General features: G+C 45.8%; 1 protein-coding gene across 1 annotated transcript; it reads right to left on the reverse strand.

Moving 5' to 3' along the window:
- Window positions 1–997: 997 nt before the first annotated feature.
- On the reverse strand, window positions 998–16,289 carry LOC137095433 (ribosomal L1 domain-containing protein 1-like). Its single transcript, XM_067462102.1, has 6 exons — window positions 15,287–16,289; window positions 13,513–13,661; window positions 7,143–7,236; window positions 6,572–6,691; window positions 3,815–4,012; window positions 998–1,428 (listed from the first exon to the last, which is right to left on the reverse strand). The coding sequence occupies exons 1-6, from the start codon at window positions 15,578–15,580 to the stop codon at window positions 1,336–1,338; spliced, it is 948 nt and encodes a 315-aa protein (XP_067318203.1). The 5' UTR covers window positions 15,581–16,289; the 3' UTR covers window positions 998–1,335.
- Window positions 16,290–22,963: the final 6,674 nt, after the last annotated feature.

The raw sequence follows: 22,963 nt of genomic DNA on the forward strand, positions 1-22,963 counted from the left end.
TAAAAGCCATTATAGTTGCTAAGAAAAAGTGGCTGCAGAAAGTCAACATTCATTATATTAAAGTGGTAACTAATATACTCTTCTCCACTGTTGTTTATGAGAACTGTACCCCTTTCCTGAGTTCTTGTGCAGGGACTTTGGGAGCTTTCTTGGAAGACTTCTTGGCTTTCTTCATTTTAAGAACCTGAGAAGATTTTGCTGCCGGTTTCTGTGGTGGAGTCACCTGCTTCTTTTCTGGATTTTTTTGGTTTGGAGTCTTAGACTTCTTGGACTGTCTGAGAAGCTTTGGTGTCTGAGACCGATCCTTCACCAGGTGTTTCCTGCTGTGCTGCAGGAGCGCCAGATGTTTTCCTCTTGCCCCGTAGAGCCATTGATCCCTTTGTGCTTGGCTTACTCTTTTTTCCTGGAGCAGGACCAGGCTCCACTACCTTACTTCTTAGGCGATCCCTTGCTTTCTGAGGATGATTGTCTTCCAATATTCTTGTGGGTCCGTAGGTGGCTGTGGAGCCCTATTCTTGCTCTGCATCCTCTTCCTCAGTGAGGGCATTGGTTTCCAGGTGGAAGGTGGTCTCGGCCGGGGTTGCCTTGACGCGCCTTCCTCTTGGCACATTTCTCTTTTTCACCCTCCACTCATGCCTCCTCAAATTCTGCAGCACTGCTGGTCACAGCTGACCTCCAGCTGGAGCGGTCAAGGGCCAGGGCTTCCCAGTTCTCAGTGTCTATGCCAGAGTTTTTAAGGTTGGCTTTGAGCCCATCTTTAAATCTCTTTTCTTGCCCTCCAACATTCTGTTTTCCATTCTTGAGTTTGGAGTAGAGCAGCTGTTTTGGGAGACAGTGGTCGGGCATCCGGACAACGTGGCCGGTCCAGCGGAGTTGGTGGCGGAGGACCATCGCTTCAATGCTGGTGGTCTTTGCTTCTTCCAGCACGCTGACGTTTGTCCACTTGTCTTCCCAAGAGATTTGCAGGATTTTCCGGAGGCAGCGCTGATGGAATCGTTCCAGGAGCTGCATGTGACGTCTGTAGACAGTCCACGTCTCACAGGCATAGAGCAGGGTTGGGAGGACAATAGCTTTATAAACAAGCACCTTGGTATCCCTACGGATGTCCCGGTCCTCAAACACTCTCTGCTTCATTCGGAAAAATGCTGCGCTTGCAGAGCTCAGGCGGTGTTGTATTTTGGTGTCGATGTTGACTTTGGTGGAGAGGTGGCTGCCAAGGTAGCGGAAATGATTAACATTTTCTAATGTTACACCATTAAGCTGTATCACTGGCATTGGAGAGGGAATGGCTGGTGCCTGCTGGAAAAGCACCTTGGTTTTTTTAATGTTCAATGACTAGCCAAGCTTCTCGTATGCTTCTGCAAAGGTGTTTAGGGTGGCTTGTAGATCTTCTTCTGAATGCGCACAGAAGAAGTCGTCGTCCAATACCTACAATAAAGGGAAAAAGTGTAGGAATTAAACATAATTCACGAGCTAAGAACACATGGGAACCAGCAGTGGTGTCAACCCAATGTTGGTTCAGTACAAAACTCAGAAAAACTTTTCGAATGACAACTCCCGTGTAGTTTCCTGTTAAATGGAATCATGTTGGTAGCCCCCTTGAAAACACCCATACAGAGTACACTAAACTAGTCATAACTTGAACTAGTGAAAATTGTCAACCTGGAGGTGGTTCCTTCCAGATATTTTGGACTATGGCTCCTCAACTCCTTCCTACTGGCAATACTGAATACAATGACAGGATCTGTTCTATAAAACAACCAGAGGATTGAAAGGTCTCAATCTTTACTGTACATAATAATAATAATAATAATAATAATAATAATAATAATAATGGTTGGATCATAAATCTGCAAAGGTAGTGGGAAATCCTTGGGAAGTCTGACTTGGCCACGGTAGTCCATGCTCTAGTCACATCCCGTTTAGACTACTGCAACACTCTCTTTGTGGGGTTGCCTCTGAAGACTGCTCGGAAGCTTCAAATGGTCCAACGATCGGCAGCCAGGATGCTAACAGGAGCGGCACTCAGGGAGCACACCACTCCACTGCTGCGCCAGCTCCACTGGCTGCCAATTTGCTACCGGGCAGAATTCAAAGTGCTGGCTTTAGCCTTTAAAGCCCTAAACGGTTCTGACCCGACCTATTTGTCTGAACGCGTCTCCTCCTATGAACCAGTTAGGACATTAAGATCGTCTGGGGAGGCCCTGCTCTCGATCCCGCTGGCTTCATAAGCACGCCTGGCAGGGACGAGAGACAGGGCCTTCTCAGTGGTGGCCCCTCGGCTGTGGAATGCCTTTCCTGTAGATATTAGATCGACCCCCTCCTTGCTGGCATTCCGGAGGAAAGTAAAGACCTGGCCGTTTGAACAGGCATTCGACTAAGCAGTGTGATTGATTGACTGACTATCGGAACACGAAATATCGGATAACGAGCTTGGATTCTGATTTCATTGATGAGACCTGATGGATTTGTTTTATTGGTTTAGTGATGTATTGATATTGATGATTAATGATTTGTGATGCTATTGCTTTTAAATGCTTAATGATTTTGTATTGTGTATACCTAAATTGTTGTAAACTGCTCTGAGTCGTCTAAGGGCTGAGAAGAGCAGTATACAAATAAAGTAAATAAAGTAAATAAATAAATAAATAAATAAATTGTACATACAAAAATACCGTGGGACTTTCAAATCCAGACATCACGATTGTGGAAAATAAAAAAGTTTGGATTATTGTTGTCTTCATACAAGGCAATAGCCAAATCAATGAAAAACAACAGGAAAAATTCAGCCGTTATCAGGACCTCAAAATCAAACTGCAAAGGCTCTTGCATAAACCAGTAAAGATGGTCCCAGTGGTAATCGGCACACTTGCCAAAAGATCTCAGTCAGCATTTGAAAATAATAAACATTGACAAAATCACGATCTGTCAACTGCAAAAGGCCGCCAAAAGCGGTAACTATTTATCTACTTACATTACTGTTTTCCAACTGCTAGGTAAGCAGAAGCTGGGCTGACGGCAGCAGCTCATTCCAACCTGGGTTTGAACTGTTGAGCTTTTGATCAGCAAGATTCTCTGCAGCTGGCGGTTTAACCCGCTGTGCTAAAGCCTAGCCCACATTAAGAATGGAAAGGTCTCCATCTTTAATGTACACAATACTACTTGGGGGAAATTGCATACAGAAGGGCTCAATCTGTTGCTTATCTTCCTCCTTAGCAGCCAACACATTCTTAGGGCCCTTCCACACAACCATATAACCCAGAATATCAAGGCAGAAAATCCCACAATATCTGCTTTGAACTGGGTTATCTGAGTCCACAATACTATATATTCCAGTTCAAAGCAGATAAAGTGAGATTTTATTCAGCTGTGTGGTACAGGCTCTTTAGTCTGTAAAAGAGGAAAGAAAATTAGCTGCCAAGAGCAAAACAGCAAAGATCATCAACAAAGAAAGGAAAAGAATCAGTTGCTCTGCCCTCTGTACTAGATTTTTAGGTGTAGATTATTGTAATTTTTGCTGTGAGCAATATTTTATTATGACATATGTTGTCAAAAAGTAGTCTTCATTTCACTGGATATATGAAGTGTCAGTAGAGACAAAGCTAAACACCAGCTGAAATGTAAATAGGGGTGTTAATCCAAAGGTTGAGGCTAAATCTTTCTTCCTGTTGGCTCAGAATGACAAATTGTGGTAGTCATAGCAGAACAGGGAACTTGGGGGGATTTAATGAAACACCATTTTCCATGCAAGTAATTCATGATGCGATGTTCTGAATGTTCAACATACTTCAAGCTTAGAATAGAAAGTAATTACCTTTTCCCCATTTGCAATGGGAGAAGCTTCAATATCTCCATCATCTTCCTCTGATTCAATCATGAAAGAGATGTCTGCTGTTTTCAGGATTGTTCCTTTAGCATCAGAGGCATCACTTTCATCAGCTATTGTTGAGCTATTTTCTTTAGCAATGTTTTTGGTTTTGTTCTTTTCTTTTTTTCTCTGTGACAAAGTACACTTAAAAACAAATTTATAACACTGTCAATTATTCAGTCTATTAATGAAAAGGTCACTGATTTATAGAGAATGTATCTATATAAAAAGATAGTGCAAGCATAAGACTAATAGTCGTAATGTTTTGGCATGTGTTAACAGTGAAGATTTCAACAACTTCTAAATGACAAAGTCCTAACATCTAGTACTACAATTAAGGAATGCAGGAAACATGGTAGACAGTCTTAATGTAGCAAGAATGTTGGTTTCTGTTTGTTTTCCAGAAGGGATATTTTCACTTTTGTATTTGAAAAAGATTGTGAATGAAATCAATTAATTAATTAACTAACTAACTATATTTTTATCCTGCTCTCTCTCACCAGAGCAGCTTACAGTTTGGCAATGTTGCATATTCAAACAAATATACAATACAAAGCATTATATGAAAAATAAACCAAATAGAAACATATAAATACCATAAAACTTTTGAAACATAATCCCTAGTCTTGCAGTCATTAGGCTACATTATGCCTAATAAGCATTGCAATATCCAAACACCTCTATAGCCACGTCTTCACTTTTTCCTTGAAAACCAAGTGGGAGGGGGCCAGCCTGATCTCACCAAAGGGGGAGTTCCATAGACGAGGGGCCACCACTGAGAAGGCCATGTCCCTCGTCCCCATGCTCGTGAAGAAGGTGGGACTGAGAGCAGGCCCTCCCCGGCAGATCTTAATGTTCTAACCAGTTCATACGTTCATACGTTAAGATAGGTAAGTTGGGCCAGAGCCGTTTAGGGTTTTATAGGCTAAAAGTCAGCACTTTGAATTGTGCTCAGTAGCAGACTGGCAGCCAGTAGAGCTGATGCAACAGGGGGGTTGTATGCTCCTTGTACGTCACTCCAGTGAGTAACCTGGCCGCTGCCCATTGAAATACTTGGAGCTTCCAGTGTTCAAAGGCCACCCCACATAGGGCATGTCACAGTAGTCTATTCAAGATGTAACAAGAGTGGGGACTACCATGGCCACATCTGACTTGGCAAGGTACGGGCACAGCTGCCACACAAGATTTGATTGTGCAAAAGTACCCCTGGCCACCACTGAAACCTGGGGTTCCAGGCTCATGGCAAATCCAGGAGAATTACCAAGCTGCGAACCTTTGTCTTCAGAGGGAATGTAACCCTGTCCAACACAGGCTATAACCCTATCCCCTGTTCAGCCTTTCAGGACTTGAACAGACTCCTTAGCAGCAGGTGGAAAGGTGTGATAGAGTTGGACGTCATCTGCGTACAGATAACATTGAATTTCAAAACGCTGCATGATCTCTCCTAGTGGCTTCATGTAGATCAGTGGTTCTCAACCTGGGGTCCCCAGATGTTTTTGGCCTTCAACCCCCAGAAATCCTAACAGCTGGTAAACTGACTGGGATTTCTGGGAGTTGTAGGAGAAAAACATCTGGGTTCTCAACCCCAGGTTGAGAACCACTGATGTAGATGTTAAGCAACATGGGGGACAATACTGAGCCCTGTGGAACCCTACAGGACAAGACTGCAGGGCCAAGCAGTTGTCCCCCAACAACACCTTCTGAAAGTGATCCTCCAGGAAGGACCGGAACCACTGCAGGACATTGCCTCCAAGTCCCATTCCTGTGAGGTGTTTCAGAAGAATACCATGGTCTACTGTATCAAAGGCTGCTGAGAGAACTAACAGGGACACATTCCCCCTGTCAAGTTCCCTGTGTAGACCATCAACTAAGGAGACCAAGGCTGTTTCAGTTTCATGGCTTGGCCTAAAGCCAGACTGTGATGGGTCTAGATAATCAGTTTCTTCCAAGAACACCTGGTGTTGTGAGGCCACTACACATTCCAGAAGTTTGCCCAAAAAGGGGAGATTGGAAAGTTATTCAATTGAGTGAGGTCCAGTGATGTTTTTTCAAACAGCGATTTGATCAGTAAAGTATAATTCATCCCCTCCAATACTTGTTATTTTAAAATATATTAGAATACAATTCTCAATAATATAAAGATTAATTCCATATTCCTGGTTTTTATTTGTCGAAAGATGAAGCCATGGATAATGACTTCTGGCAGAAGCATACGGGAGATGTTAGCGGGGTACAAATAAAGTTAATAACAGTAGTAGTAGTAATAATAATAATAATAATAATAAGGATGCAAACAAGATATAAAAAACCACAAAAAAAAACAAAACAAAACAAACAGATATAAGGACTTGGAAGGACAGCACATGATCCCAAAGTAACAAGATATATCATTGGACACTAGCACTACAATAATCTAAGTCATCATATTTGCCATTTCTATGCATGGCCATGAAAGCTGGATTATGAAGACAGCTGATAGGAAGAAAATCAACTTATTTGAAATGTGATGCTGGAGAGTATTTCTAAATAAGATCAACAAATGGGTCCCAGGGCAAATCTCCCTAAAAACCAAGATGACTGAACCAAAACTATCGCATGTGGAACGTATAATGAGAAGACATGACACACCAGAATGGAGATTATATTTGAATAACCACCCAATACAACCACTGATTGGCTACTATGCACTAGCCAATCCTTTACCTGTCTTTCAGTGTCTGTCTCTTTCTGAATCGTATCTGAATTGGGATGGATCCAAGTAAAGACTGGAAGTGCAAATGATTTGACTGTTTTAAGGTGAAGAATTTTAACACTTCTCCAAATCTGCAGTAATGAACACAAACAAGATACATGAAAAAATGCAGACATATCAAACGGGTTTTAAAAAGTTACATAGCCCAAACATGTGCATATTTATTTGAAAGCAAAGGTCAACAGCATTAACATGTTTCACCTTTTTTTGCAGACTAGATGTATGTACTATATATACTTGTGTATAAGTCGATTTATTATTATTATTATTATTATTATAAAGGCAGGGCACAGCACAGTTAAAACACATTATCATAAAATACATACATTAAAAAGACGATAATAAAACACATCATCATAAAATATATACATTAAAACACATCATTACCAAATACATAGTTCAAGGATTAAAATAAAATACAAATATATATATTAAAATACAAATAGTATGTAAATTTAAAATTTATAGACACATATGAATATTTGCTGCAAATGATTTGCTTTAACATCAGTGCATCATTACCTGTGGTGCTTTAGTAGCAATCACATTTGCAGCAGTAATAACGTTCGCCGAAATCTGCCCAGCTTCCATGCCGGTGTGACCAATATGCACCGAACTGAAAGAAATAAAGAGAGCCAGGACATAAGGGAACTACTTCCAATGCTTGGCTAGGACTTCGCAGATATTTAGAATCTAGCCCCATTAAACATCACTATATAACTTTAAGCCACTCACTTCTCTAAGGCTGATTAACCTCTGCCTCACGTGGTTACTCTGAAGAAGACATGAGGAAGGAAAGAACTAAATACGATATGTTGCCTTGAGCAAACAGGAAGATAGGTGGCCGGGTTTTAGCACAGTGGGTTAAACCACCAGCTGTAGAAAATCTTGCTAATTAAAGGTTTGCAGTTCAAGTCTGAGTTGGGGTGAGTTCCCACTGTCAGCCCACCTAGCAGATTGAAAACAGCAATGTTAGTAGATAATAGGTACCGCTTTTAGCAGGGAGGTAATAAAAAGGCGCCATAAGAACATGCTGGAGATTTAATCGGGAGGACATCTATGGACAACAAAGCTCCTCTGCATGGAAGATGGAGTGACAACATCATCCCATGGCTGGAAACGAGCACAGCCTCCAGATGCCGGAGATGGGAAAGCCTACCTGTTTATGTATTGTCTGTCCTTGTTAATTGTATAACTGCATTCGAGGGGGGGGGCATTCCCCCTCGATGGACTGTCACCTTGTTGTGGTGAGGGGGCTTGCGCGTTCCGATGAACCTGTAGGCACAACAACTGGAGTCGTGCACTCCCAGGAGTGGCTGCGGGGGAGGTTCCAGACCAAGCACAGTCCGAAGACCCAAAGACCTCAACGGCGGAGCAGGCGGAGGATAACATGGCACATGTTGCAACGGCTGCGAAGGCAGAAGAAGGCTGCAACGGACTGAGAAGCCACGGTCATTGTGTTAAACTACATCACCAGTGGAACCTCACTCTGTGAAGTCTGTGTGTTGATCAGTTGTGCACTGACCTCCACACATTAAAAAAACCCACGCACAGGCGTCTTCCAAAGAAAATAAAAACAAACCAACCAAAGTCCCATGGCAATCAGCGAGTGGCAAAGGGGGCAGGACTGTGAAATCTGGAAGCCCCTAGTCACAGACTGGCACATGGGCGGTGGGTACGGACTCAGTCGTTCTACCTCAAGGTCCGAGGCAGTTGAGTAGTTCGGCAGCTGTATCCGTGACTGAGCAGCCCTTTTTAGGACCCACTCTGCTCACCCCACACGGGGGGGGGGGGGGGGGGCTAGAAAAGGTGCCCTAAACATAGTCTGCCTCACTTATCCCTGACTGGACTGCCGCGTCCAGTGGGGTCACCACCCTGCGGCCAAAAAAGAAAAATGAACTTTGGTACGTGGAACGTACGGACTCTGATGGACAACAGTGGCAGTGAACGCCCCGAACGCAGAACTGCCATCATTGCAAGGGAGCTGGTACGCTTCAACATCGACATAGCAACCCTTCAGGAGACCCGGAGAGCAGGAGAGGGACAGCTGAAGGAAGAAAAAGGAGGCTACACCTTCTTCTGGAAGGGACTGCCCGAAAAAGACCAAAGAATGCACGGAGTTGGCTTCGCCATCAGAAATGATCTGATGAAACATCTGTCCGAAGCACCCACTGGCATCAACGAACGACTCTCAACCCTCCGAATCGATCTTGCCAAAAACCAACGGGCAACCATCATAAGTGCCTATGCACCAACACTAGATGATGATGAAGACATCAAGGAGAAATTCTACTGTCAGCTGGACACCGTCCTATCGGGGATACCTAAGGAGGACAAAATCATCCTCCTGGGGGACTTCAATGCAAGAGTCGGGCGAGACTTCGACCTGTGGCCAGGGACCATAGGAAAAGATGGGGTTGGAAACAGCAACTCAAATGGCATCCTGCTTCTCACCAAATGTGCGGAGCACAACCTTGTCATCACCAATACGCTCTTCCGCCAGAAAAACAAGTTCAAGACATCATGAAAGCACCCCCGGTCAAAGCATTGGCACCTCTTAGACTATGTAATCATACGCGCCAGAGACCGCCGTGACGTGCTCCTCACAAGAGCCATGACAGGTGCTGACGACTGCTGGACCGACCACAGGCTAATTCGATCCTCGATGGCTATCAAGATCGCTCCCAAGCGCAGACTCTAAGGAAGGAAGACAAGGCGCAAAATGAACACCCAAGCCCTTCAGGAACCCTCCAGACGAGCCCATCTCCAAACAGCACTCAAGAACCATCTACCCACAGTACACCCCGAAAATGTTGAGGAACATTGGAACAAACTGAAGACCTCCATCATCCAAGCCTGCGAAGAAACTATTGGATACCAAGCCAAGAAACATCAAGACTGGTTTGATGAAAATGACATCGAGATCCAACAGCTAATTGACAAGAAAAGGAAAGCCTTCCAAGCATGGCAGAGAGACATCAACTGTGCCGCTAAGAAAAAGATCTATGCCAGTGCAAAAGCTGAGGTCCAAAGAAAGACAAGAGAGCTCAAGAACATCTGGTGGACAAAGAAGGCCGAAGAAATCCAACACCTGGCAGATACCCATAATGCTCAGGGATTTTTCAAAGCCACAAAGGTCATCTACGGACCAAGAAACCATGGCATACAGCCTCTACGCTCATCAGATGGAACCAAACTCCTGAAGGACCAAAACTCAATTGCACTACGTTGGAAAGAACACTACCAAAGCCTCCTGAACCGCAGCTCCAATGTGGCTGAAGAGGTCCTCTCACAAATCCCACAACAACAAACCAGTGATGAGCTTGCAGCACTGCCCAGTTTGGAAGAAGTCAGCAATGCCATCAGCCAACAGAAGAATAACAAAGCCAGTGGACCAGATGGGATCCCTGCTGAAATCTTTAAAGAGGGAGGACCTGAGCTGACACACCAACTCCACCAGCTCATAGAAAAAGTGTGGGTGACCGAGAAAATCCCAACAGATTTCAAGGACGCCACCATCATCACCCTCTTCAAAAAAGGGGAAAGAACAGACTGCAGAAACTATCGAGGTATCTCCCTTCTAACCTCCGCTGGGAAAATCCTCGCAATAATCCTTGCAAACCACCTTCTGCCCCTCTCAGAAGACACCCTCCCAGAATCCCAGAATGGCTTCCGCCCCTCCAGAGGAACCGTGGACATGATCTTCACTGCACGACAGCTCCAAGAAAAATGCAGGGAACAAAACCAACCTCTGTACATGGCATTCATCGACCTTGCAAAGGCATTCGACACAGTGAATCGCAGCGCTCTCTGGACCATCCTCCACAAAATCGGGTGCCCAAACAAATTTGTGAACATCCTGCGGCTCCTCCATGATGACATGATGGCAACAGTCTTGGACAGCAGTGGTTTCCAAAGTGACCCATTTAAAGTGGAATCCGGTGTCAAACAGGGATGTGTTATTGCCCCAACTCTATTCTCCATCTTCATCGCTATGATACTTCACCTTGTTGATGGGAAGCTTCCCACCGGAGTGGAAATAATCTATCGGACAGATGGCAAGCTATTCAACCTCAGCAGACTGAAAGCCAAAACCAAGGTTACAACAACATCTGTTATAGAACCCTAGTATGCTGATGACAATGTCATCTGTGCGCATTCAGAAGAAGATCTACAAGCCACTCTAATCACCTTCGCAGAAGTATACGAGAAGCTCGGCCTGTCATTGAACATTGGAAAAACCAAGGTGCTTTCCCAGCAGGCACCAGCCAACCCCTCTCCAATGCCAGTGATACAGCTTAATGGTGTAACATTAGAAAATGTTGATCATTTCCGCTACCTTGGCAGCCACCTCTCCACCAAAGTCAACATCGACGCCGAAATACAACACCGCCTGAGCTCTGCAAGTGCAGCATTTTCCAGAATGAAGCAGAGAGTGTTTGAGGACCGGGACATCCGTAGGGAGACCAAGGTGCTTGTCTATAAAGCTATTGTCCTCCCAACCCTGCTCTATGCCTGTGAGATGTGGACTGTTTACAGACGTCACATGCAACTCCTGGAACGATTCCATCAGCGCTGCCTCCGGAAAATCCTGCAAATCTCCTGGGAAGACAAGCGGACAAACGTCAGTGTGCTGGAAAAAGCAAAGACCACCAGCATTGAAGCGATGGTCCTCCAACATCAACTCCGCTGGGCCGGCCACGTTGTCCGGATGCCTGACCACCGTCTCCCAAAGCAGTTGCTCTACTCCGAACTTAAGAACGGAAAACGGAACGTTGGTGGACAGGAAAAGAGATTTAAAGATGGGCTCAAAGCCAACCTTAAAAACTCTGGCATAGACACTGAGAACTGGGAAGCCCTGGCCCTTGAGCGCTCCAGCTGGAGGACAGCTGTGACCAGCAGTGCTGCAGAATTTGAGGAGGCATGAGTGGAGGGTGAAAGAGTGAAACGTGCCAGGACGAAGGCGCGTCAAGCCAACCCTGACCGGGACCGCCTTCCACCTGGAAACCAATGCCCTCACTGCGGAAGAAGATGCAGAGCAAGAATAGGGCTCCACAGCCACATACGGACGCACAGGGAAATCCATAATGGAAGACCATCTTACTCGTCCAACGAGGGATCGCCTAAGTAAGTAAGTAAGTAAGTAAGTAATAACTGCATTAAATGATTACTGTATATGTGTTCTGTAATTCACCCTGAGACCCCTCAGGGAGATAGAGCACAATATAAATAAAGTATATTAGGTGAGATTTTATTTCAGAAAGGTATTCTTTGATTCTCAGAAAGATCAAAGCAATTGGCCTGTCTTTGGAAGCACTCTTAATACTTACAAATGTGACAGCCTGCAGGTCAGTCAAGAGCAGACTTTTGAATCTTGACTTTCATAATCTGACTCTTGCAGTAAAGACAACTTGTTCCCCTACCACATCACTAATTCCATGTGAGTGTGGAGTCACTTCGCATTTTGATTAATTCACCCAGATGAGAGCTTTGGCATCTGCAAGATGTAATAATGTGTTGCCATCATCAGCTTTTTTGGGTGGGAGATATAAAAATGTGGAATGTTCCAAAAGGGTTTGTTCTTGTGACAGAACAGAACAATTTTGGTCAATGACCACCAACATTAAAAGAACCAGTAGATCATGAATAAAACATACATTTTGAAACTTGGTTTCTGCTGAAACATTTCACCATTCTTTGTTTGTATGCTCCAAATATGGTAATATATGGATGAAATACAATAATTTTTTTTCAGTGTTCCCAATGGCAAGGGTGTTATGAAATTCCATACCTTCTGAACCACTCTGATGCATCTTTTGTGAGAGTCTTGTAAGTTTTATAATTTAGAATCGTAACTAATAATAATAATAATAATACACTTTATTTATATTGTACCTTATCTCCCAGGAATGACTCAAGAGTGGATTAATTTACATATATAAGGCAAATATTCAATCACTTTTCATACTGTGAAAAAAAGACATACAATAGAGAGACAGAGGTAAAGGCCTTCCCCTTTCCATTTCTGGCATCTAGAGGCAATGCTGAACTTCAGCCTTGGGAGGTGCTCTTGTTCCATTTTTCCATGCCGATAAGCATCTTGTCCATAGACTTCTCCAATCGTTGCCAGCATGTCTGCATGGGGTGCCCTTTTACCTCCCCGCTGAGATGGTACCTATTGATCTACTCGCATGACATGCTTTTGAATTGCTAGGAAGGCAGAAGCTAGGGCTGGCTGCTGGGAGTTCACCCTGATTTGCGACTTCAAACTGTTAATTCTCTGGTCACCAGATTTTCTGCAGCTAGCGATTTAACCTGCTGTGCTACTGCTTTCCTTTTTTATCGGTAACTTCTTCTTGTTGTATATGCCTGTGCTGTTATTTTTGTTGGTGTATGCCAATAATGGCTGTATTATATATGTATAGGCGGGATACGAAAGTATCTCATTAAGTGGTCTGGTCTCAAACAGGGACAAGAGGCCTGCTAAGGAAGGAATTAGTGCCAACAAGACTCGAAGCCCACCAACAGCCAGACAAAAATATGTCATTACCTAATGTTGTCCCTTATAATTTGTTATAAATTCTTTTCTTGAGCACTATTTAGCACCAAAAGCTGCCTTGAATGCCTTTTCAGAAAAGGGTAATATAAAGTAAATGGAAGAAGCAATATCCTGGCTTTTATGTATAAAATACTTATTAGCAACATCCTTTGTTGGTGACAGGGAGAGTAGTTCCTTGGATGTGTTTGTTTATCCCCTTAGACAGATTCTTTGCTCTTAGGTTCACAGACACAGGAGCTCTTAAATTAAAGGGAAATGTGATAATTGAGAAAAAGCAATTATGCTTACCTTGAAAAAATCTGGTCCAAAACTCTGAAAAGACAAAATGCTTACTTTTTACTCCTATAGAAGTGCTTCCCGATGTGTGATGGCAGGAGCCTTCGGATGCGATCATCAGACAGGAAAAGAGCAAACCGACTGAGGAGACAATGCTTGGCTTCAAAAGGCTTGTATTTCTTTTTGAGTGTTTTATAGGAGATGACCTTCCAAAAACAGGAGGAGGGAGAAGGAAGAAATTGAGTCTCATCAGTCTTAACTACTGCATTCTTATTAGGATGATTAATAACTTAACTTTGATGGAAAAAACAAGTATATTTTCAGTAAGGTTTATTTATCATGTCAGAAGTGAATTGAGAATACAGTTCTAATGTATAAAAAAACCCACAAACGAAGTTAAAAACTTGGCATTATACTACATTTCCTTTGACTAAAAGTTGGCCACTTGGAATGCTACTGGTGTCACTTGAAGAAGGTCCTCCATTGTGCATGTGGCTCAGGCTGCATTGTAGTAAGCGGCCTGTGGTCTGTTCTTCTCCACACTCACATGTCGTGGACTCTTCATTGTAGCCCCATTTCTTAATATTGGCTCTGCATCTCGTGGTGCCAGAGCACAGTCTGTTCAGCACCTTCCAAGTTACAGACACTTCTATATAGATTGGTCTAGTGGAATGCTAGCAATGCATGTTCTGATTTGCATTAAGTGATGAAAATCACTGAGTATTTGGGCAGCTACTCTTATCTACCTCCACAGTGCTTTCATAAGGATTAAGTGGGGAAGAAGTAAAATATAGCCTCTTGGATTGAAAGGAGTTTTATCTATACACATAATAAAGGTAAAAATATGTATGTATGTGTGTGGCTGGGGTGTCCACTTCCACAGATAGGCTCTCACTACCACAATCAGCTATAGCTCTCACTATGCAGGTTATAGAGAGCGCAGTAAACAAGAATGCTGCCAATGTCCTTCACAAACGCAGTACTGTTCACTACCCAAGTGAAGGCTTTCATATGGGGACAATTTCATCCTAGATTTTCTATTTTTCCTCTACCACTTACATCCCAGTGTTTGTTACTCACACCATTGGAATGGAATTTGCATGACCCTGCCCACTGCCTTTCCCATAATCCTTTCCTATTCTTTTCTATGGCACACAGCAAACAGGAATTGATCAGCAACTGAACATACTAGAGAGGTTTGGGGAGAATTCACCGTGATTTACAGGAGATGTACGTACTGAGATATATAGTTCACCTGAAATCTTAAGAACATTCTGAACTCCACCAACAATGGACCTGGAGCTAATTTAGCACACAGAACCCCCATTACAAACAAAAAATACTGGAGGTCTTTGGAGGGATTCAGAGGAGCTGTAGTTGTAGGTACTGGGAGTTATAGTTCACCTGCAATCAATGAGCACTCTGAACTCCACCAACAATGGACCTGGAACCTACTTGGCACACAGAGCCCCATGTCCACCAAAAAACACTGGAGGTCTTTGGGGAAAATTCACCTTGATACATTCTGCTTTTTGGCTTCATCAAGAACAGGTCTTTTGTAAATGAAATGACTCTTACTTGCCCATGCAAACTATCTCTAAATATTTTCCAACTGGGATTGTTGCTAGAGAAAACACAGTCTTCCTTGCACAACCAACTGGAAGGAATACTGCTAAGTTGAGCAGGAACAAGGAAGCCCAAGAGGTGGTGATGGCAATGGTTAATGTCACCACCACTTGCTGATCAGACAGCTATAGCATTGTGACCCTGCAATGTTCCCCAGTGACTCAAAAAGGATGTAACACCCCATGAACATTTGTGTCCTTCATACCTCAGTGATGCTTGTGATCCCATGTTGGGACAAGAGCTTCTTGTACAGGTTCTCTGTCTGTTCTGCTGTTAAATCTGGCTCATCTTTTGTGAAGAGGCAAACCTCTGCTGTTGCAGGCTGAATATTATGAGGCAGGGGACTGTAAGAAACAAAGTAGTGGCATTGAGAGAATGCAGAGTGTTTTGACCTCAAATGCAAGGAGAGTGAAGTACAGTCACACTTTGCAACTGAAGCTGCATCCATTTTATAATGGGTCGACTGACACAGTGTACCTTGACTCTCTCCTGCCTCCATAACTAAGAGCACTGTTTTCCTGGCTAAAAAAAGGGGGAAAGGATGCTGTATCTTCTAGGAGTGGCAATTTGCACCATTTCCAGCACAATTTAAGCCAAAATACAAAACAAAAACAAACTATTTCCAAAAACCAGGAGAGTCATTTGTATAGTTCTGGACTATTGTTTAGTGCAGCAGTTAAAACCACTTGTTGTTCATTTGTTCAGTCGTCTCCGACTGTTAAAACCACTACTTGCAGGAAATCCGCTGATTGGAGGGTTAGCAGTTTGACGCCACGAGTCGGAGTGAGCTCCCAGTCGTCAGCCCTAGCTTCTATCTACCTAGCAGTTTGAAAGCATGCAATGCGAGTAGATTAATAGGTACCACCTCAGTGGGAAGGATAAAGGGCTACCCATGCAGACAAAGAAAGTCTATGGCCAACTGCATAATAGGCATGGAACAAGAGCACTTCCCCATGGCCAGAGTTCAGCATTGCCTCCAGACGCTGGAGATGGAAAAGGCCTTTATCTCTGTCTGTCTAAGTATTGTATGTCGTTGTTCATTGTGTTAAAAGGTACTGAATGTTTACCTTATACATATAAACTGTAATCTTCTCTGGGTCCCTCCGGGGAGATAAATAAAGTATATTATTATTGTCCTCGAAGGCATTTGGCACCAGCAGCAAACAGTGCTGCGGGGGCCATAGGGGGCTCCCACACTGATTTTTAGACTTATATTTTGATGACTTGCTCACGCAGTGGGATCTTCCAGATGGTAATCATTAAAAATAAACTCTGGTCCTCATTTAAAAGCAATTTCTCTGCTGTATTCTTCTTGTTCTTGCTATGTGCAAGCAACGTGAAAGCAGCCTTTTTAATCTGTAAAAGCAGATATGATTTTTGCTTGTCTAAATCTCTGTGAAATAGGAACATTTTCAATGTCACAGTAATAGTGGGAGTCCCATTTGGTTAGGAAAGAACTTGGAAACCTTACTTTTTTTGGACTGCAATTCCCAGAATTTTTAAGCTAGTACACCCAGTGCCCATGATTATTTGGGGAATGGAAGGTTGCTTACCTGTAACCGTGGTTTCACGGTCTGTAGTTACCTGTGAATCCTCACATTGTGGTATTCCTGCGCTTGCGCAGGCCAGCCTCGGAACCTTCTAGAAAGCTTTAAAGAATTGTATCCCCCTCCTGGCTCCCCCTCCCCCTCCTCGAGTATATAAGGCCCCTGGGTGGAGCCAGCCTTCCAATCCTCTTCTGCCGCAATGCAGCCAGAAGGAGTGGCATGATACTCGATGGGAGGAAGGGAAGGTACGTGCGGATTCACAGGAAACCACGGTTACAGGTAAGCAACCTTCCATTTCCTGTCGTAGTTAACTGTGAATCGCACATTGTGGTAGACTAGCGAGCTATAAAATGGCTGGTGGGATCATGCCACTGCCGAAAACAACACCGCTCTACCAAATCTTGCCTCTTCTCTCGACACACAGTCCAATTTGTAATGGGAAACAAAGGTGGAGGGAGAGGCCCATATGGCAGCCCTACAAATCGTCTCTAAAGGGATACCCTTCATGAACGCTGTAGAGGCTGCTACAGCCCTCGTCAAATGGCCCTTAATCTGACTGGGCAACTCTTTACCTGCCAACCTGTAGGAGGTACGGATAGCAGAGACAATCCATGCAGACCATCGTTGAGAAGAAACTGGGAGACCCCTAGCATCTTTTCTGTATTTCACGAACAATCTAGGTGACTGTCTGAAATCAGCAGTCCTTTCCATGTAAAAAGCTAATGCCCTCCTCACATCGAGAGAATGCAAGCCCCTCTCCATGGGAGTCTCCGGATTCTGAAAGAAGGCGGGTAGAACTAACTCCTGAGACATGTGAAACCTCGTGGCAACCTTAGGCAAGAATGCTATGTCAGTACGTAATACAACCTTATCCTTGTGAAATTTAAGGTAAGGAGTGCACAGAGCTCACTAGCTCTTCTGGCAGATGTAATAGCTACTAGGAAGACCACCTTCCAAGTCAGTGGACCCAATTCTGCCACAGCCATAGGTTCGAAAGGAGGTTTAATCAGAGCCGAGAGAACCAACTCCAAGCTCCAGGAAGGGGCAATTGGAGCCACAGGAGGTCTAATATTTCCTAGACCCCTCAAAAAACATTTGACCAATGGGTCCGAAAAACAGGACGGCAGTCCCCCCTTCCTCCTAAACCAAGAAATGGCCGCGAGGTAACATTTAAGAGAAGAGTTAGAGAGTCCTGCTTCATAAAGTGTTGATAAAAAGTCTAGCACTATGGAAATAGGGGCGACTTCAGGTTCTTGATTTCTTGCCCTTGAGAAATCCCTTGAACATGTATGATCGCTTAGTGGAGGGCCTATGTGCCACCTTGATAATGCACCTTACATTCTGAGGAAGACTCAAGGTCACATCTGTCCCTGGGGCAGAATTAGCCATGCTGTTAGTTTCAGCAGATGAACGTCTGGATACAAGACCTGACCCTCCTGAGATGTCAGAAGGTCCGCTCTCTTCCCTAATCTTCCCTCTCGATAGTTGTAACAGAGGGGCAAACCACGGTTGGCGAGGCTACCACGGAGTAACCAGGATGCAATAAGCGTTGTCCCTTTGCAGTTTCGCCACCACTTTCAGAAGAAGGGGGAAAGGAGGAAACGCATACGCCAAGCCCCCTCCCCATTCCCTGAGGAACGCATCTCCCAGGCACCCCTGATCTCTGGGGATTGGGAGTCTCGAGCAAAATATCTCACATTTCTTGTTCTCCCTGGTGGCAAACAGGTTGATCAACGGATACCCCCAAAGGCGAAAGAGTTTGGTCGCTTCTTGGGGGTGGAGGGACCAATCGTGGTGACCCAGTGGGTTCCTGCTGAGGGCGTCTGCCAACAAGGTTTCTTGCCTTGGAAGGTGAGTGACAAGCAGGTACACCTGTCTCTGAATGCACCATTCCCAAATGCGCAACGTTAGTTGCAGTAGCTGAATGGAGTGGGTGCCTCCTTGCTTGTTCAGATAAAACATGACAGTTGTATTGTCTGTCAAGATCTGAACTGTCTGACCTAGAACGAGCCATTCTAATGATTTTAGTGCTCTTTCTACGGCCAACAGCTCCAGAACGTTTATGTGCCGGAGGGCTTCGTCTGGAGACCATTTGCCGTGTGCAATTAGGCCCTGTGAATGGGCACCCCATCCCGCCAGAGATGCGTCCGTCGTAATTATTCTGGTAGGGTACAGTAGCTGGAAGGGAAGGCCCGAACATACAAACTGGGGCTGCAGCCACCATACTAGGGACATACGGACGTCCTCCGGTAGTATAAACTTGAGCCAAGGGCAATCCCTGAGTGGGTTGAAGACTGACCCAAACCAGGATTGGAAGGGGCGCATACGCAAGTGTGCAAATGGGGTTACTGTGGTAGAGGAGGCCATATACCCCAGGAGTGTTTGGACCTGCTTGGCTGACACCCTGGTAGACTCCAGGGCCGACTTCACCTGAGTCTGTAGGTTGAAGAAGCGCTCGGCTCGGAGGTAGGCCCTGCGCGTCACTGCATCGAGGAATGCCCCAATGAACAGGATGCCACGGGATGGTTCCAGGAATGATTTCTCCACGTTGACGATCAGACCCAAGGACTGGAGGAGACACAAAGTAATATACACATGTTTTTGCAGCTGAGCGGCTGATTTTCCAATAATAAGCCAGTCATCAATGTATGGATAAACGACTACTCCCTGAGTCCGTAAGTGTGCTACCACCACCGCCATGCATTTTGTGAATACTCTTGGGGCAGTACTGAGTCCAAACGGGAGGACGTTGTACTGGAAGGCTCTGTTGCCCACCATAAATGTCAAAAATCTACGGTGGTGAGGCACTATTGACAAGTGGAAGTAAGCATCTCGTAAGTCTATGGTAGCGAACCAAGCTCCCTTCAGTATAAGGGGCATGATGGACAAAAGTGTCACCATATGAAATTTCTTTGGTAAGATTGCTTTATTTAGATCTCTCAAATCCAGAATGGCTCTAAAACCGCCCCCACACTTTGTAACAACAAAGTATCTCGAAAAGAAACATGAGGAAAACATCGAACTGGTGAAATAGCACCTTTCTCCAAGAGAGTGGTAATCTCGCAGAGTAGAGCTTCCGAGGGAGCCGTACTCTTAACTCTTCCCATCTGAGGGAGGCATTCAAATTCGATGGAGTAACCCTTCTGAATGATTGCCAGCACCCACTTGTCCGTAGTGATACTGGTCCAACTATTGTAAAAATTTTGCAACCTGTTAACAAAACTGGGATGGGAGGTGGGAGTACAACTACGGGGTAGCTCGCTAGGGTCAGGAGCAACTGGTAACTGAGGAGGGACACCCCAGGGGTGAGATAACTCGTTTGGCCCCAGGAAGATTGTCTCAGCGGAGGCGTCAAAGACGCTTCCTGGAGACCCCTTGATTCTTAGATCTAGACTGGTATGGTTGATACCTAGACTTTGATGAGTAAGAGCTTCTCTTGTTGCTCTGGAATCTAGGGGATGGTGGGCACCTCCCTCTACCCGCTCCCGAAAACGTATTATTGAAAGTCTTGTGATATTGATTGGGAGGTGCTTGCCATCTAGGGTGGCTTTGATTGTACGGCTGCCAGGTATAACCAAACTTACCAGCAGCTTGCCGTACCTCCTGCTTTTCTTTCAGGGTTACGTCAGTCTCGGGGTTGAAGAGGCCTTCCTCGTGTAGAGGAAGGTCCTCTGCTAAGGCTTTGCCCTCTTCAGATAAATTGGCAGTGCGTAGCCACGCGTGCCTTCGGATAGAGGTCGCTGTAGCAAACAGGTGGCCCGCCAACTCAGCAAGATGTTTTGCGAAGTCCTTTTGGACCTTCGATAACAGCAGGGCCTCCGACTGTAGCGCCTTTGGAAAGCGTTGTTCCTCGGGCGGGAGTTTGTCCAGATAGGGGAGTATTTTCGTCCATAGGAATGTTTGGTACCCACTCATGTAAGTTGCATAGTGGGCCATTCTGGTAACCAAACCTGCCGCTAAATGGGCCTTTTTTCCCAGGAGGTCTGCCTTTTCCCCCTCCTTATCAGGGGGGATGGAAAGGGTACCCTTCAGCTTTTTTGATTTCACTACTTCAGCCACCACTGTATTAGGCTTTGGTGGGTTGGCAACCCACTTGGCCGCCGTAAGGTCGATCCTATACAAGGAGTCGACCTTCTTCGGCGTGTCAGGCATGCTAGTTGGAGAGGCATCCAGAATTTTGGCTAGCTTCAAGAGATAGGAAAGCATTGGGAGCGACGTGGACATTGGGACGGCCTGTTACTCTGAAGGGAACATCGGGTCCTCGACATGTTCCTGTGCCTTTGGGGCTGGTATGTCCAGCGCCTTAATCATCCTGTCTATTAAGGATGTAAACTTGTTGAAATCAGGTGGTAGTAGAGTGGGGTCGGATGTCTCCCTAGTCTGAGGGGAGTCAGATGGTTCCACAGAGGAATCTGAATCCTCTAACTCCAAGGCAGCCTGATCACCTGATGTTAAGGTCAACCCCTGGTTCACCTGAGGGGTGCTTGTTGGTACAGGAGGGCTAGCGCTTACAGGTTAGCAGCTTCACAATTTAACAGGTCAGCACATATTGAACGTTCAATACAAACATTTTGGTCAACACAACTAGAAACTTGCTCAGTGCAAGCAATCTGGGTGGAACTTAATTGTCCCTGTCCTCCTATGAGAGGCGCAGTCCCAGATGTTGAAACAGATGGTGTAGGGGGAAAGATTGTGGTTGCAGTCCCACATCCCCTCTGCTGTATGCCCTGGATTGCGTCCATATTCACAAAAGGGGCAAAGGGAGGCACTGCATGTTGCGCATACATGAAATGTCCTGCAGGCCCCATGTTCCAAGGGCCTGCAAATGGGTAATGTCCTGGGCCATAAGGTCCCCATTGGGGTGCTCCTGTCTGTGGCCCCTGGGCCCGACGCGACCTCCTGGAGCTCCTCCTTGTAGAGGAGGAGCGGTTGGATCCAGAGGAGGAGGAGGAGGAGGAGTCACTTGAGGGGGACGAGGAGCGTGAAGCCACCCCAGATCTTCCCCTCGATATGCGCCGATGTCGAGAATGGCCGTGCTTCCTGCTGCGGCGGGAAGGGAACCTCGACCTCCTCCTCTTGCTGCTGTTGCGCTTCCCCTTAGCTCTTGGTACCGGCGCAGTTGGGACCGCGAACTCGGCCCCATTTGCCGGCACCTGGGAGGCTCCTGGCTGCGGCGTCGCCCCTTGCTCCGCCCTCCTGACGGGGGGGGGGGAGTGGCTCCCAGCCGGAAGCCACGCCCCCTGGAGAGGAAGGCATCCCGGGCTCGAGAAGATGGAGCTCAGCCGAGCTCGGCAGGTCGATCCCGGCCGTCGACCGCAGCGCGTCCGGGGGTGGTTCTGCTGCATCCGGATCCCTCGATACTGGAAGCAAGGTAGGAGGGGATTGCGTCGAGGCCGGGGACCGGGTTGATGCCAGCGAAGATGGATTAGGCCTGGGAGAGGGCTGGGCCTCCGATAGAGCCATTGGAAGTGGGCTCCCCTGTGTGGCCATAGGAAGAGCAGTGGAAGGCTTTCCCGCTCTTTTCTCGGAGCTCTTTCCCTGAGCGGATTGCGGGCGGTCATCTTGGCGGGTTCTATCCGCTTGCTTCTTTGCCTTCTTCTTGGGCCCGGCAGGCTCCGGCCTAGTCGCCCCGGGCAGATTGGACTTCTCTCCCGTCGTCTGGGGGCTGGGGAGAGGGGGCAATAGGGCCCTCTCGTATAGGGCCGTCTTCAAGCGGAGTTCCCTATTTTTGCGCGTTTGAGGCGTAAAAACCGCACAAACAGCACAGGCCTGGGAGAGATGCCCCTCACCCAGGCAAGCCAAGCAGAGGCTGTGGCCATCAGTATCAGGGAGCATGTTAGGGCAGGCCGAACACTTCTTGAAAGAAGTCGTAGCCATCGTGCTGACTAGGCCCAGACCAGGGAAGCGCAAAAGAGAAGTCCTATAACGATCCGGGTCGAGGGGGATTAGAGTACCTTCGAAGTCCGTTAAACAGTCCGTGTCAAAAGCCAACGATAAATCTAGAGGTTCTTTGCTGATCTACTAATGGCGGAAAAAAGAGGATTGGAAGGCTGGCTCCACCCAGGGGCCTTATATACTCGAGGAGGGGGAGGTGGAGCCAGGAGGGGGATACAATTCTTTAAAGCTTTCTAGAAGGTTCCGAGGCTTGCCTGGGCAGGCGCAGGAATACCACAATGTGCGATTCACAGTTAACTACGACAGGAAACCAGTAATTTATAATCAGAAATACTTTCCCAAGCTCTGAGAGTCATTTGCCCAATAATTTTCAATAGAATCCTAGAAATAGAAGAGACCCGAAAGGCCATCCAACTCAAGCTGATTCTGCAAGGCACAAG

Source organism: Anolis sagrei, chromosome Y (genome assembly GCF_037176765.1).
Source record: "Anolis sagrei isolate rAnoSag1 chromosome Y, rAnoSag1.mat, whole genome shotgun sequence".
Lineage (NCBI taxonomy): Eukaryota > Metazoa > Chordata > Lepidosauria > Squamata > Dactyloidae > Anolis > Anolis sagrei.

Excerpts from the sequence above, each read along its gene's own strand:
- LOC137095433 (XM_067462102.1), bottom strand. The coding sequence starts at position 15,580 with ATGGAGGCAGGAGAGAGTCAAGGTACACTGTGTCAGTCGACCCATTAT. Across the intron at positions 6,692-7,142 it reads TTGCTACTAAAGCACCACAG|ATTTGGAGAAGTGTTAAAAT; the intron begins GTAATGATGCAC and ends TCATTACTGCAG. Across the intron at positions 1,429-3,814 it reads CCATTGCAAATGGGGAAAAG|GTATTGGACGACGACTTCTT; the intron begins GTAATTACTTTC and ends CCTTTATTGTAG.